The sequence below is a fragment of the Podarcis cretensis genome, assembly GCF_951804945.1.
Source record: "Podarcis cretensis genome assembly, chromosome: 10".
Classification (NCBI taxonomy): Eukaryota; Metazoa; Chordata; class Lepidosauria; order Squamata; family Lacertidae; genus Podarcis; species Podarcis cretensis.
The window spans coordinates 16,446,372-16,463,331 of NC_137179.1; the positions used below are offsets into that span (position 1 = coordinate 16,446,372).

The 16,960-nt window shown below is 45.6% G+C and overlaps 1 protein-coding gene across 1 annotated transcript in view; it reads right to left on the reverse strand.

Annotated features, from left to right (window-relative positions):
* Nucleotides 1–5,258: 5,258 nt before the first annotated feature.
* Nucleotides 5,259–16,960, reverse strand: part of DERA (deoxyribose-phosphate aldolase) — a 44,288-nt gene continuing 32,586 nt past the window's right edge. Inside the window, exons 7-9 of the mRNA XM_079993017.1 lie at nucleotides 15,737–15,849; nucleotides 11,393–11,542; nucleotides 5,259–7,028 (exon numbers count right to left, since the gene is read on the reverse strand). Coding sequence (XP_079849143.1) covers nucleotides 6,972–7,028; nucleotides 11,393–11,542; nucleotides 15,737–15,849 — 320 coding nt within the window. The 3' untranslated portion in view covers nucleotides 5,259–6,971. The remainder of the gene's footprint in view (nucleotides 7,029–11,392; nucleotides 11,543–15,736; nucleotides 15,850–16,960) is intronic.

Consider the following 16,960-nt stretch of genomic DNA (forward strand, 5'->3'; position numbering starts at 1 on the left):
GGAAAAAAGGAAAAAAAACACCAAATTAAGCAAAAAAAAAGACAATATATCACAATAAGTAAAAACAAAAAAGAAAAAGAAAAACAGAAAAATACAAACAATTAAAAAACAAATCAAACCTTCCCATAACCTATCTTTCATTTGCTTGTTTCCTTGACCTCCTCACACCTCCCTTTTTTGTATTCTAATTCAGTTAGGTATTTCAGCAAATCCTTTCCATCTTTGTTTTTATCCTAATAATTTATCTTAATATACTGTAATTTTACATTCTCTTCTTTCACCAATTAACAATCCATTTTTACTTAATCCTTTATAACATTTCTGCTAAAACCACATAACTTCATTCCAGCATCCTTCTAACATTCCTTAATTTTACAGTGTTTCTGTAAGTAAACTTTAAATTTCTTCCAATCTTCTTCCACCGACTCTTCTCCCTGGTCTCGGATTCTGCCAGTCATTTCCGCCATCAGGTGGGTGCCATTGAAGGCTGGTGCTCCCAGTGGCGGAAGAAGCCTCTCCGGCACTTAGGGGGTGCTGAGGGGTGGGGCGAGCTGCCCAGAGGCGCAAGTATGGCACCCGTATGGATTGCCCCATATGGACTGTGCATGTGGGGCAGCCTGTAAGACGCTGTGTGTGCCCTCGGCTGCTCTACAGCTGGGGGGGGAGGCAGCGGGCCATCTTGTCACACCCCCAGGGTGGCACCTGGGATGGACCACCCCCTGCCCCCCTTCGTACACCCCTGGGCGCTCCCCCACCTGGTTTCTTGCCTTTACATACTTCCAAGAAGCCCAAAACAAACATTTCAAGTCAAAATGGAAGCTGGTCAACGTGTGTGAGGCTTCACTTTGTTTTCAGATCTTTGACTCCACCTAGTTCCCAGCCACAATTGACCAAACTATGGGGCAGGACCTATTCATATTTCCATTTCTTCAATCCGTCTCCCATGTAGGAGAGTTCCGGCACCTATTTTTCTTGGGGGGGAAGCACTGCCTAGGACTTTTCCTCTGAGGCCAACTCCAGATTTAATGTGGCCTTCACAAAGTGCCCTCAGTGGACCATCTCTAGGTTCATGGACGTTCACGAGTTTACCTAGCAGGTGTAACGGGCTGCTACAAGCTGCCATTTCAAATTTCCCACAGTGCACCACAGCACTGCACCATAGGAAATTGTAAAAAGTGGAGTTGCTGATGAGAGGGTTTGGGGGTTTTTTAAGCACATAATGCACACAACCTCCTATATAAAGCCTTGGAGAATCAGACAGAAGATCTGTCAAATCTAAGCATCTTGTTCTGAGCAGTAGCCGACCAGATGCCTCCACAAGGGCTGGGGGAGAAATTGGGGTTGGTTTGCAAATTCAGTTCTCCAAAGGCTGTGATGTAGTTCACCATCAAGAAGTTGTGTACAAAAATGTATAAATTGAAAGGAAAGTGTGCATAAAAATGAATGCAGTGAAACAAACACACAATTGCATTCTATTTGCGTAAGTTGCATACAAAAATGCTGATGATTTTATGTGAGGATGTTCTTGAGGTTAAGACTGATCACAACCTGATATGGAAATGTGGCAAGCTGAACTTTAGCTAGGGAAAACACAGGGGTGCCAACTTGAATAAAAAATGGGGGGGGGGGAGTAAGCCCCACCCTGCATAATTGATCACGTCGCAGCAGACACACTATTTAAATGGCGACACCCACCAACTTTAGGGGGTCCCTTTCCACCCCTTTGGAGTTGGCTCCTATGTACCGAGAGAAACAAAAATGGCAGATTTGTCTATCCCTGAGCTCTAAGAAGCTCCAAATAAAACCATGTAGGGAAAGGTCCCAACTGGTATACAGTATATGAATATGGAGGTTCAATATAGCTGTTATGGCCTTAGTTTTTGATAAGACGTCTTCTTGGGAAACAGGGCCCCTCCAGATGTTGCCAAACTACAATGCCCATCCTCCCTGACCATGAGCTATGGGGCAGGGATGGGGGCTGTAGTCTAACTTGTTCACTATGTGTTCAAGATGCCATGGGTTTTCTTATGGGGTGTGTGAAAAAGTTCTCCATTTTGTCGGCCCTGAATCTACTGTCAAAACAGCTTCTTTGGATGACCTCAAAGAGGGAGCAGAAACCTCTACCCATTTTCTCAATGTCATGAGTACTTCTATAAAACTCCATCCCTCACCCCAACCCCACAAACATCTTTGATGACCCTTTTCCCCACCACCTCTAAAGCCCAAAGTCCCAAATTCTGCGGCTGTCATTCAAAAGGAGCTTTCTCCAAGCTCCTGATCATTTTCCTCGTTCTTTTCAAGCTCAACAACCCCCGTCTTTGAGGTGGAATGTCCAGAACTGTGTATATGACAGTTTTATTTCCAATCCTCTCTCCTAATAATCCCTAGCAATGAATCTGCCTTTCTCCCAGCTAATGTACCAAACAGTAACAGCTAGCCTAAAATCTCATATAGGACACAAACAGAATAATTTTTCTTCTTCTATGCGAGTTTAGAGCAGCCAGTATATTAGCTCAAATGGCCATTAGGCATTTTAAACACGGTGTCCTTTTGTACAGTTAGAATCCTCTTGGTTCTCATCTGCCCTATTAAAGAATTGACCAGATGGAGATTTTCCTCCCCTCCCCCCGCCGGCAAATCCTCATCTTTTCTTTCAGCACAGGTTGTATTTAATTAAAAATGATTCTTCCTTTTAATCCTACCCCTGACATTTTATCTATCATCCAGATGTTACCACTGATCATTTCAGCACAGAATCAGCAGGATAAAACTTACTTCTATTCTCTGAAGTGGGGGGGGGGGGGAGGAAACCAAAGTTACAACTGAGCAAATTAAGTTATGGAGGTAGCTTCTTCTGTTCCGGTCCTCCTCAAAGTTATGAAGAGCCAGGCTTTATGGATCAACTTGGCTGACATGAGTGGATGGGGGGGCGAGGAGAAGCAATACTTGGGGAGAAGCAAAGTTATTACCCCCAAACTGAGATTTATCTACTAAGAATGTCAGAGCCCAACTGAAGCCTATGCGCCTGATATTAGCGGCTGCTGCTTCTCGATTTGTTGTTGTTCAGTTGTTTAGTCGTGTCAGACTCTTCGTGACCCCATGGACCAGAGCACGCCAGGCACTCCTGTCTTCCACTGCCTCCCGCAGTTTAGTCAAACTCATGCTGGTAGCTTCGAGAACACTGTCCAACCATCTCGTCCTCTGTCGTCCCCTTCTCCTTGTGCCCTCCATCTTTCCCAACATCAGGGTCTTTTCCAGGGAGTCTTCTCTTCTCATGAGGTGGCCAAAGTATTGGAGCCTCAGCTTCACGATCTGTCCTTCCAGTGAGCACTCAGGGCTAATTTCCTTAAGAATGGATAGGTTTGATCTTCTTGCAGTCCATGGGACTCTCAAGAGTCTCCTCCAGCACCATAATTCAAAAGCATCAATTCTTCGGCGATCAGCCTTTTTTATGGTCCAGCTTCTCAATTAGGGTGGCAGATTTCCAGCTTGTCTGATCTACTTCGATTTTCACTAGACCCCAAGAACTACCATTCAGGGCCAGATACAAAAGGCAAATAGCTAAAATAATAATAAAACAAAGACCAGTGTGCCTCCGAGTGCTTTCTGAGGCCTAGGAATTTGTTTACCATACCAGTGCAAAACTGAGCTCACAAACCTTTCACACACAAGTCTGTTCCCGATTAGCTTTCTAGCAGCGTTATTTAGATGCAGGAAGTCCTGTTACTGTTCCTGTTAAACTGGGAGTCAGAAATCCTTGTCAAGCTACTACATATCACTCAAGAGATTGACCAGTCTACCCGTCTTCATCTCAAATTTGGGTCTCCAGCTGGACTACAACTTCCATCACCCCTGACCACTGGGGCTGCTAGCTGTTGGTGCATGAGCATCTACTCTTAGATTTTCTTTATATATATAAATTTTTATTAGTTTTTTTAATATAGTGTTTTCAAATAATCAAACATACTTTTACATCTTATACAGTTCTTTTGACTTCCATCAATCACATCTGAAAATTTTCCACTCTAATTACTTAATATACATTTCTTACTTCCACTATTACCTTTAAATCTCATAACTAATCTCTCTTCTTTCTCTATTTGCAATATTTCATATATTTCTCCTTACAAAACTTCTTGTAGTCCTACTAGTGTAATTTGTTGATTACAATTGCTCTTCAAATAGTTCGTATATTTCTTCCAATCTTCTGCAAATCTCTGGTTCCGCCGGTTTCAAATCCTTCCAGTCATTTTGTCTAATTCTGCGTAGTCCATTAATTTTGTCTGCCATTCTTCTTTCGTCGGAGTTTCCTACTCTTAGATTTTCATTTCTGTCTGCAGAAGTTCTTTTTACAGACGTTTTCCTGCATCTTTTACTTCTTTGCAGCAGCAGCAGCATTCCAGCTATCTTAGTGAAATTCCCATTACAGGAATAAACACCATTTGGTTCGGTTTCTCAGAGTCTTTATTATTTACAGAACTTTACATTGGTCATTAATAAAGGGAGGGGAAGGCAAATAAAGAAACACCATCTTTTTCTCTTTTTAACCTTGGGTTAAGTACTTAATTCGTTTTGGAGGTCCGTACTTAACCTGAAACTGTTCTTAACCTGAAGCACCACTTTAGCTAATGGGGCCTCCTGCTGCTGCCGCGCCGCCGGAGCCCAATTTCTGTTCTCATCCTGAAGCAAAGTTCTTAACCCGAAGCACTATTTCTGGGTTAGCGGAGTCTGTAACCTGAAGTGTCTGTAACCTGAAGCATATGTAACCCGAGGTACCACTGTACTCATTTACACTGACCCAGACTTAGTTGATTGCATGCCCTGATAAGGACACCTGTTGCTAGGGAAAATTTTCGTTGCCTAGCATCTTGTCCAAGGCCATTTACAAGTTTCTTCTAGAATATTCCAACGCTAGCTAGGTTTGATGGGAGTTGTAATCCAACAATAGCTGGAGACCCAAGTTTTGAGAAACACTGTTCTAGGCAGTACTGAAATCATGCACCCCTCTTTTTTAAAAAGCAAGCCAAACATTTCTTTTTGAGTTGGCAGTTCCACGCAATGGTGGCAGTGGAAACTGGAAGTCTAAGAGAGAAAATGGAAAAAATCTGAAGTCTGCCAGCGCCTGAGCCCCACTTCCTTCCCCAGCAGAAGGCAGCAACAAAATAAGGCACAAAGCTCGTGGTGGCCTGATCTTTAGAAAGGTAGTGATTATTTTTAGTTAAATCGTGTGTGCACGGTAATTAATCTCAAGCAAAACAGGAGAACAATCCCTGCACAGAATTTTTTTTTATTTAAACATATGTTCTTAAAATGTCAAGCAATTTATTTCTGCAAAGTTAGAACTTGAGACAAGATTTCATAAAATATAATCCCATCCTTTAAAAGAAAAACCCACCAGAGGCTCAGATTTAAGGCATGTGTAACGATTTTTTACAGTATTTGTACACGATTCCTCCCTCCATCAGCCTACAAAGAATTAAAAGGGCTTTAAAAGCAAATGGGAAATTTGTGGACAGGTCTGTGTACTGCATTTCAGAGTCCTGTTGAGTTCCTGTATGTGCAATGCTCTCTGCAAAAGCAGGAGAGGTTTCCAGCTCAAGAGCAGGTTGTGTCACTTGCATGCCTGTCAGGATCGCTCATTCAGAAAAATCTCCCAAATATCTCAATGAATGGGGAAGCTGCAGCCCTTTACCTGTGCTCCAGAATCACTGGGCTCAGCTCCATGGCATGTGCTTGTAGACTTTTGCATAAGGGTGCAGCTGAGGTTTGGTTATGGTTTTAGCAGCCCACAAATGCCATGCACCCTGCTGGGTCTCAAAAAAGTAGAGTATCCTGTACAATGTGCAGTACAGTAGGTTGCAATCCAGACAGACAGACAGACAGACACACACAGAGAGGGAGAGAGGGAGGGAGGGAGGGAGGGAGGGAGGGAGGGAGGGAGGGAGGGAGGAAGGAAGGAAGGAAGGAAGGAAGGAAGGAAGGAAGGAAGGAAGGAAGGAAGGATACATTGCAAGATGCATGTCTGTGTCTGTGTAGGGGGGTGAGGCAAATTGTTGAAGCCCTAACAAACTCAAGATGACAATAATTCAACCATCCATGGCTCTGTTTTTCAGCATATCATGGGATACAGCAGCCTTCTCCAACCCAGTGCTCTCCAGATGTTCTAAGACTCCAACTCCCATCATTCCCAGGATGCATGGCCAATGGTGAAGGACGATGGGAGTTGTAGTCCAAGGCACTTGGAAGACCTGAGGCTGATTCAGATCCATATAAACCAATCTTTTTTTGTTCTTGTTTAGACTAACAACACCTCCCCAGCTCCCACTGAATACATCAATAGTAGCTTCTGAGACTCTGGAGACTTTCAGATATCACTTGCAATTCAGTTTAGGTGGCAGGTGGGCGTAAATAAGAGCATCTTCTTTTTAATGCCTGCTGCTTGCATTATTTTGTGAACAGACCTGAAGCCCAGCTTTAGAGAAGGGGGCGGCAGTCTGAGACATCTGGCTCTCAAAAGAGCCTGCAACAGTGTTCATCCTGATACTGGAGACCATGTTATAGTTTATTTCGGTACCACCTTAAGGCACCCTATGCAATGGGAAAGAGGGGTGGGTAGGAAACACCAGTACAGAAAACAAACCCATTAATACAAAATTCGCAATAAATCAATCCTTTGATCATCTCTTTGCCCCACTCCCCTCCTGCTGGTATTAATGTTAGTGAATGAGGCACAGCAAAATTGACCTGGAAAAACCTTCAAAATCCAGAATTTCTCTTAGAATCATGAGCACTTGTCCAGCTTGGTGAAAAAGTGAGTCAGAAGCCCCTTGCCCTTTAATCCTTTCCCAAGCACATCTTGGACTTGTTTGCAGGAAAGGATTCGAGGACGTTGCTTGCTTACGCCTCTTCTGTGTATCCCCTTTTCCTTCTTTTTCCTTCTCTCTCTTTCATATCATGAATTAGTCACTGGTCTAAGCCATAGGCAGGTCATAGGAAGCTGCGTATCTGCCGGTCACATGGTGGTAAATCTGCAGAGTGGGAGGAGGGCAGTTGGGGAGGAAACGAGTTTACCGGAGCAGCAATGGAAAAGATGAAATTATACAGGTGTAACAAAGCCGACAAATTAAGGGCAGGTTAACAAGAAGGCGGATGCCATTTATAAACTTTTAATTACTCACACCGATAGAAATAGCACACGTTTTCTGAAGACATCTCCTTTGAGCACAAGATGATCTCATTCTGTCCTGTTCTTTGCTCCGTATTTTATTTAATTGGCAAATTTTGTGTGCCGCTCCTCTCCAAGAAACAGAAGCACACATGGGGCTCATTTAACATTGCCCTGTAAGGCAGGCCAAGCCAAGAGTGTGTGACTTACCTGAAACCACATAGGAGGGCTTTGTGGCCAAGCGGGTCTAGCCACTCCACCTCACTGGCTCTTTCCAGGGAGAAAGATGTGGAAAGTGCCATTTGTGTTTGGGTCCTGCCAAATTGGGGGGGTGAATCACCTTTCATTGGGCCCAATGCATTTTGGAATAAGCACAATTTTTCCAGCTTGGTCTGAAACCACTGCTCCACCTTGATTTATTCCAAAAACTGCATTGGGCTTAATACAGTGGTACCTCGGGTTAAGTACTTAATTCGTTCCGGAGGTCCGTACTTAACCTGAAACTGTTCTTAACCTGAAGCACCACTTTAGCTAATGGGGTCTCCTGCTGCTGCTGCGCCGCCAGAGCACGATTTCTGTTCTCATCCTGAAGCAAAGTTCTTTAACCTGAAGCACTATTTCTGGGTTAGCGGAGTCTGTAACCCGAAGCGTATGTAACCTGAAACATATGTAACCAGAGGTACCACTGTACATCTGTGTCCCGAGAGGTTCTCTCCTTTCCCCTTTATGTGACTGTTGCCTTCCCGTTTACATTTTTTGCACATCCGAATCCATCTCCCAGAGCAACTCTCATGACTGTGCCATCAATATGATAAGCCTCAGTGGTGGCAAAGTTACTTGGGGCTGATGCACTTACTCAAACCTGAAATCACGCAAAGCATGTGGGGTGTGAAGGATCAGCCATCGCAGTCAGTCCTGGGGCTTGCCCCCCTCCCCCAGAAAGTCTTCCGCTTCGCACATTACATGCTTCCAGTGGGGGCTGCAAAAAAAAACCCTATTCCTCTCAGAGAGCTACAATCCCAGAAAGGTTTAGCAAATCAATCCCTCTCTTCCCAGGGAACACTGGGAATCGTAGCTGTCAGAGCTGCCTCTAGGTCCCAGCTCATAGAGGACCAATGCTAGGCTGTTGTAATGTACAAAAGTCTTTATTGAAGTTCAATTTCAATTTCAAAGCCGCAGCGCGCAGCCCTACATCTTAAACCCTAGATCGGCGAAGTCCCGTCTGAGTCTCCTCCCCTCTGACACCAGTTGAAGATCCTAGCCCTGCTCCACCTTTTCCGCTGCTCTCTCCTCTTCTGGGTCCTCCTGCCCGCTGGGGCATTGCCCTTTCTGGACTCTTCCGACGCTGAGTCGCTTAGCTCCTCCCCCTGCCTCCTGCGGGCTTTAGGACCCGGTTCCCAATCCTCATTCTCTGCTGTCCCGCGCTCCTGTACATTTGAACTTGCCTCTCGCGCCAACCCAGTGACCTTTCTCCTAACCGTTACACTACTTCGGCCACTGCTTCCCTCTTCCGGGATACTGGCCGGATCTGACCTCCCCTCCGTTGTCCGACTTTCTGATGGAGGCGTGGTCAGCCCTGCCTCATCTTCTCTCCCTGGTGGGGAATGCACTGGCCCCGATCCTTGGGACTCTTCCCCCCCACTCTGCTCTGGTGGGGAAGCTGGTCCTGATTTCCAACTACTGCTCTGGGAGTCCCTGCTGCCCCCTTGCTCCTGGGGCGTTCCCCTTGGGAACCCCCTACCCCTGGCCACTGGCGCCCCCTTCTGTGAATCTTCCGATTCGCTGGAGAGGCTCATGGAATCCCTCGGTCCACTGTCCTCTTCTCCTACGCTCCCCTCGGATTCTTCCCCTTCGCTCTCCATCTCCTCTCTTCCCTGTGCCTCTGCTCCTGAGCCCCTGACAGTAGCTTTGTGAGAGGAAATGGGGTCTCCTAACAACACACTTAAGGGATGCGGGTGGCACTGTGGGTTAAACCATAGAGCCTAGCACTTGCTGATCAGAAGGCTGGCGGTTCAAATCCCCATGACGGGGTGAGCTCCTGTTGCTCGGTCCCTGCTCCTGCCAACCTTGCAGTTTGAAAGCATATCAGAGTGCAAGTAGATAAATAGGTACTGCACTGGCGGGAAGGTAAATGGCGTTTCCGTGCGCTGCTCTGGTTCGCCAGAAGCGGCTTAGTTATGCTGGCCACATGACCTGGAAGCTGTACGCCGGCTCCCTCGGCCAATAAAGCAAGATAAGTGCCGCAACCCCAGAGTCGGCCACGTCTGGACCTAATGGTCAGGGGTCCCTTTACTTTTTAACAACACACTTAACAAAATAATACTTCCCAGGATTGTTTGGGGGACGTTGTGGCTCTTAAAAGTGGCATGATACTGCTTTAAATGTGTAGTTCAGATGGTGGCCTTAGTTGGGTAGAGTTTGGTGCTGATGGAGCCCAAGGTTACAGGTTCGATTCCCATATGGAACAGCTGCATATTTCTGCATTGCAGGAAGGTGATCCTTGGGGTCTCTTCCAACTCTACAATTCTATGATCCACACACACATTTGGCAACAGATTTTTTTAAACTACAGTGGTACCTCGGGTTACATACGCTTCAGGTTACGTACGCTTCAGGTTACAGACCCAGAAATAGTACCTCGGTTTAAGAACTTTGCTTCAGGATGAGAACAGAAATCTTGCTCTGGCAGCATGGCAGCAGCAGGAGGCCCCATTAGCTAAAGTGGTGCTTCAGGTTAAGAACAGTTTCAGGTTAAGAACGGACCTCCGGAACGAATTAAGTACTTAACCTGAGGTACCACTGTATTTTTTTGAAAGGAAAATAGGAAAGTGCCCTATACCGAGTCAGGCTGCTTGTCCATCAAGCCTAGAGTTGTCAACTTAGACCGGCAGTGGTTCTCCAGGATGCTGAGCAAGGGCTTTTCCCATTGCTCAGCTGGAGAGTGTGTGGGGCTTTGTATGCAGAAAAGTTCAGGTTCCATCCCCCCTATCTCCATTTAAAAGGATCAGGTGGTGGTTGGTGGGGAATAGACCTAAGATCTGTGAGAGCTGCTTCCAGCCAGAGTCGACAATATTGGGTTTGATGGCTTCTGCTATTCCATCATCCGCTGCCTGGGGTTTTTTAATGGAGATGTCAGGGATTAAACCTGCGACCTTCTGCATGCAACGCAAGTGCTCTCCCTTCGAGCTCTCGGCCTTCTCCATTAAAAGCCTTCCAGCACTTGAAATAAATTAATAAAGCTGTGGATAGAGGAAAGGGGGGGGGGGGAGGAAATGGCAAGAAGGGCCAAGACTCATGCTGCTTGTCTGGGGTCTCTTGAAAAGCAGATGGTGGGAACTGAACCTGTGGCATCACAAATGCACAGCGCAAGATCTACCCATGGGTTATTCCTATATGATGGCTAACATGGTACAAAATGAACATATTACTACTGTGCAGAACCACCTTGCCTCCCCAAATGAGGTGGATCAGAACTAATTGGTAAACGCCACCAATTAAAAAGCAAGGCTCCGTTATAAGCAGCAGTGTAAGAAAACGAAAGCTCTCAAAAGGCAATTTTTAAAGTCTGTACAGTCATACCTCTTGTTGCATTTGCTTCAGGTTAAACTTTTCAGGCTGCGTCCCGCAGCAACCCGGAAGTACCGGAAAGGGTTACTTCCGGGTTTCGCCGCTCGCACATGTGCAGACGCTCAAAATGACGTCACGTGCATGGCCAGAAGCAGCGAATCGCGACATGCGCCTGTGCAGATGCAGGTTGCATTCTGCTCATGTTGCGAACGGGGCTCCGGAACAGATCCCGTTCGCAACCAGAGGTACCACTGTATTACAAAAGTCAAAACCACATGGTTTTTTATGGGGGGGGGGGAATAATATAGCATTAGGAGGAATAACAACCTTAAAAATGTAGTATAAATGCCAACAACTGGGAAACACTGGCCTGTGAGCTCTCCAATTGGAGAACAGCCTTTACCAAAGGTGTCATGGGCTTTGAAGATGCTCAAACTCAGGATGCAAGGAAGAAACATGCTAAGAGGAAAACATGCTGGGTAAACCCTCACCGTGATCAACTCCCTCCCAGAAACCTATGTCCCCACTGTGGAAGGGCATGTGAATCCAGAATTGGCCTCCACAGTCACTTACAGACTTTCTGTTAAAACCGTGTTCATGGAAGACAATCTTATTCAGCTACAAGTGATTGCCAAAGAAGCAAGAAGTAGGAATACTAACCTGTCTCTCAATATCTCCCAGCAAAGTGCTGGCCCCCAGGCGAAAGAGTTCTGGCTTTAGCCACTCATCTCCTAGTTCCTCCTTCATCAGCGAGAGCCAGATCAGGGCATCTTTGGCCGTGCGAATGCCTCCCGCAGGCTTAAAGCCAACCTTGATTTAAGAAAGAAGAACAGGAAACAGGAAATTTAAAAATACAGGAAGTTGGCCTAGATAGGAATCTGCATATCTGTATACAATATCCGTATGATGCTATCCTGCCCCCACTGGAGACTCTGTCTACATGCGCCCCAGAAAAACTTAGAAGGCTGTCAAGCTCAAGAGATGAGGCCTTATCTGTGGTGGCCTCTCATCTATGGAACTCGCTTCTATATGAATTCCCTACTTAGCCCCTTTTGGTTCGGGCATTTATATCCTATGATTTTTATTCAGCTCTGTAAAAGCGTAACACATACAGTCACGGAATCCGTTCTGGAAGCCCGTTTGACTTCCAAAACGTTCGAGAACCAAGGTGCGGCTTCCAATTGGCTGCAGGAAGCTCCAGCAGCCAATCGGAAGACGCAGAGGACGTTTGGGTTCCAAAGAACATTTGCAAACCAAAACAATCACTTCCGGGTTTGCTGCATTCGGGAGCCAAAACTTGCATCTCACAAGGCGTTCGGGAGCCAAGATATGACTGTATTTAAAAAGAAACAGAAAATTGATAGTACCATGTTCATAATTTGGTATTTCAGCATCTGGGGGAATCACAGACTCCCTGTCTCTGCTGTACACAGGGCCGCAACAGCTCTCTCGCTTGTCCGCCTTACTTTTCCCCAAACACAGTTCCTCTCCATGACCTTTCCTCAAGGGGAGAGCCATAGGCTCAGTGGGCAAACATCTGTTTTAAATGCACAAGGTTCCAGGTTCAATCCCCTACATGAAACCCCCGAGTTGCTGCAAATCAGTTTATGCACTGAGCTAGATGAACCAATGGTCTGACTCTGTGTCAGGCAGTTTCATATAACGTACAGGAGGCTCTTCCTCATGTTCCCACAACTTTCAGGAATGCACTGAGAAGTGGGCCTCAGAAGCAGCGATATACAAAAGGTAGCTCTATCTGCGACACTCTGGATTCTGGCTGCCATCTTGGGTTTGGTTTCTTTTAGTTAAAACATTCATGTTCCCCACAAATAATTACATTTATTTTCACCCAGAGCTACCTATTACTATCCTGTCTCTCATTCTGTTTGCTGACTTTCTACAGAATCCATCTGACTGCCAGAATGCACCACACACACACACACACACACACACATATCTATATATAATAAATGTTTCATTCAAGAGCTGAAAAAGTTGGGCTACTTTCCCCCTGCTGTTTCACAGCATTTCATTATTTTGTTTAATAAGTTCATCTCCTTGAGAATTTTTTCTCGTCACCTTATATTATTAAAAGTAATAAGTTTCTCTGGACTGGGGGATTTCCCAACAGAAAAACCAATTTGTGTGTGTCCTTCAATAATGACAGGAAAAGATTATTTCCCATTATGCTGCACACTTTTCATATCACCGCCGCAGCTTATCATTCAATAAATGTTACCCTGCAACCCGCTTCTGTCCTCGGAAGAAGTTTAATTTCTACATTAACCTGTTTTTATTGGCCAACGCCTTGTTGGAAAAGCATCTGTACGACAGCCAAATTGGTTTGTTAAGGAAACCATTTAGAAATCTCTCGTCAGTGATAAAATTGTCTTCGTTTAATAAAAAGGATATAAACTCAGTTTACATCTAATTTTTTTATTATTATTTCCTGAGCAGGTGCACGCACCACACACTTTTTGTTAATAGAACTTTAAGCACACACACACATCATAAAGTCTGCTTAAATGAACGATAAATTAAACAGTTATTTTAATGACATGCAAAACCTCCACGGAGGCAAGGCGAAGGACCAAATTATATGTGCTACCACCACCAAATTACCACAGAGACTTGAGACAATACACAATAGTTGCCACAGCCTTCTATGAGGTGCCCAAGTATCTGCAAAAGGAGCCAGGTGCGTGTTTATATGCCAATGCAGGCAGCAGCAGGAGTAGGCATTATTGGCACATGATGAGGTCCATCCCCAAGCGGAAGGGCTGGGTCATGACCCTGGGGTCACATCTCCCATCTTCAGGGGAGGAGACCAAGGATTCGACTGAGGCAGAGCTGCTCCTCTTATTTGAGGTTCGGTCAGACGGTGACTGCTGCTGAAACAACATTCCTGCTCTGCTCGTTATTGAGCCCTGCATGGAGCTGTCCAGGGTACCAACGAAGCCTTGCTTCTGCACTGCTGAGCTCATCGCTCAACGAGGAAGAACAGCCCCAAAGCAGACATCTGGAGCCCCCTGCCCCTTCTGCTCCACCTCTTGGCTGCCCCAGCCTGTTCGCCTGCTATTTCTCCAAGTAAGAGCACAGTGACAAGAGCAAAGAGGAGCTTGCCACACCCTCCCCCTCAGCAGCATTGAGGAGGACGCAGGCCTGTTCCAAGAGCAGGGCATACCGAGGACATCTTGCACAAAGATTCCCTCAAACCCAGTGCCAACATTGCCAGATATCAAGCTGGTGGTGCTCTCACCACCCTGACTGAAGAATTGAGTGAACATTTCTCCACCACCGCCCCAAAACATGTTTCAAGTGAAACTCAGAAGAGTGACCGTTGAATAAAAGGCTGAAGGAATGACGTGGAAGTCCCTAGTGAAGAGGTGGTTCTCTTGCAAGAATCAGAGAGGAAGTACAGGATGACACAGCCGGGTTATACTTGCTGCCGAACTCTATGCCTTCCACCCTTCCACATACACAGGACCAGGAAACAAGCCGCACCAGCAACAAAATGTTGCTGCATAGAATGCTCTTCTACAAACTCTGCCATTATGCTATTTCCCATTCTATCCCCGCTCCTGCCCACTTTCCCTCCCCATCAGTCAGTCAGCGTCCAGTGGCCACCAAGCACACACAGTCCTCACTGGGGTGTTTTCAGGGTTCGCAACCTTCGTTGTTGTAGTATTTTTCCTCCAAATGTATTTGTACTTCTGCAAAGCTACTAATACCACCCCCTTGTGGCCATATGGTGCTGCTTTGGCTACATAAGTCAAGAGAATGAGTTTTCTATAAGAATACCAGATTGGAGATATTTGCTTCTCATTCTTCTGAGATAAAAGGTCTTCAAACAAACTAAGTTTCCTATTCCTTATGAACCCTCTGTCTGTCTCTGGGCTTCCGTTCAAAGACAAAGCACAACAGCTCTGTGTCACAGCCGGTCAGTGTGGTGTGGTGTATAACTTAGAGGAGTGTAGCTCAAACTTGGGTCCCGAGCTGTTGTTGGACTACAACTCCCATCATCCCTAGCTAGCACAATCAGTGGTCTGGGATGATGGGAGTTGTAGTCCAACAACAGCTTGGGACCCAAGATTGAGAAACACTGGGTTAGAGTATCAGGCTAGGAGGAGGAGGAGGAGGAGGAGGAGGAGGAGGAAGAAGAAGAAGAAGAAGAAGAAGAAGAAGAAGAAGAAGAAGAAGAAGAAGAAGAAGAATAGTAGTTTGGATTTGATATCCCGCTTTATCACTACCCGAAGGAGTCTCAAAGCGGCTAACAATCTCCTTTCCCTTCCTCCCCCACAACAAACACTCTGTGAGGTGAGGCTGAGAGACTTCAAAGAAGTGTGACTAGCCCAAGGTCACCCAGCAGCTGCATGTGGAGGAGCAGAGACGTGAACCCGGTTCACCAGATTACGAGTCCACTGCTCTTAACCACTACACCACACTGGCTCTGAGGAGACACCAGTTCAAATCACCCACTCTGCCAGGAAGCTCACTTGGGTGACCTGGGTCTAGTCACCATCTTTCAGTCTAACCTTGCTTACAGGGTTGTCATGAGGAAAACAATGTGGGGAGAAACAGTTTATGCCACCCATGGCACCTTGGTGGAACGGCAGGATAAAAATGTAGTTAATACATAAGTCTGGCAGTTTACAGACCCTAAAGCACGGATAGAGGAACCTGTAGCCTTCTAAATGTTGCTAGATCACAACTCTCATAATTCCCGACCACTAGCCATGCTGCTTTGGACTCATGGGACTTGGAGTCCAACAAAGTCTGGAGGGCCACAGGGAAGCTTTTAATGTCTGATGTTTTGCTGTGCTTATTGTTGGAAGGCTGGGGCAACCCAGTCAGATGGGTGGCAACAATAATAATTATTATTATAATAATAAAATATAATAATTACAATAATTCCCCACCCATGGTCCAAAGCCTGCGCATCACACCAACATTGCCTTCGAGAACACAGTCTACAATGAAAAGATGGAGAGGGTATGAAGTTACCTTATAGCCAGTTTTCCAGAAGAAGTCTCTAATAGCTCTCACCATGACAAGTCCAACGGGAAAGGTAGCATTAACAGTTTCTTTTCCTGTGGAAGTCTTGATAAAATCAGAACCTGCAAGGGTGAGAATAAAAAGAGAAAAAGTAATAAACAGATGTGTCAGCAAAATTATCATTCTGGTTCTTAGTATGTGCAGATCCCACTATCAGAATGCCCCTTAGCTGAAAATTCAGTTATCCAAACATAAAGAATTACGCCCAAACCTCACTGGGCACATAGATGATTCAGATATCTGAACAGCCGGAGTTTGCCTACTTCCTTACTTGTTAGCTGGTTGACAGCTGACATTTTCGGGCAGGAACCACAGAGAGAGGGAACAGGGAGAGAGATCAGACAAATCAGAGAGCAGGAGAGATTGGACAAATCAATTTTCTCTCTTTTGCTGGTTGGCTGCAGCCATTTTTCAGATGAAACCATGGAGGGAGACCACAGATTAGAAATGCCCCCATAGGAAATGGTGGAAATTGAGGGCTCTTTGTGCAAACGCTGACCTAACAAACGATTTCCTGCGTTCAGAAAGCGAGAAGTCTATGTACAATAAGCTTTAGATTTGTCATATGAATTTAACACCTTAACAAACTAGGAAAAGAAAGAAGTAGGAATTGGAATGTTCCCTTTTGTGGATTTCCCACAGGCATCTAGTTGGCCAATGTGAGAAGTGGATGCTGGACTAGATAGGCCATTGGTCTCATCCAGCAGACTTGTCTTACATACTTAAATTTTACACTGTGGAGTGCTCCTGTTCAGGATCCCAGCCAGCCAGCCACACCTTTTTCAGGATACTCCATTCCACCCCGGCCCTTGGCAATCCTTCAGGGCTGTTTTTGGATTCCCGATCCCAATTTCAGTATATTATCGTAAACACTTTTTAAAAATTTTAATTCTGAAAACCTTTGGGTTCCTGCAAATTTTTCCAGTATTTCCTTCTTGGCTAGCATAACGATACAGTGTCAGAAATGAATTTCAAGAGAAGAACATAGGAAGCTGCCTTATTACTAGGACAACCTATTCCAAAGGTCCACATGAGACTCTGGCTCAGTGGCGAAGGACAGCTTCTGCATGTAAAAAGAAGCAGTCCCCAAGCAGATGCCCTCCAGATGTTTTGGGCTACCATCATCCTGGCCATTGGCCATGCTGGCTGGCACTGAATGAAGGGAAGGTCAAA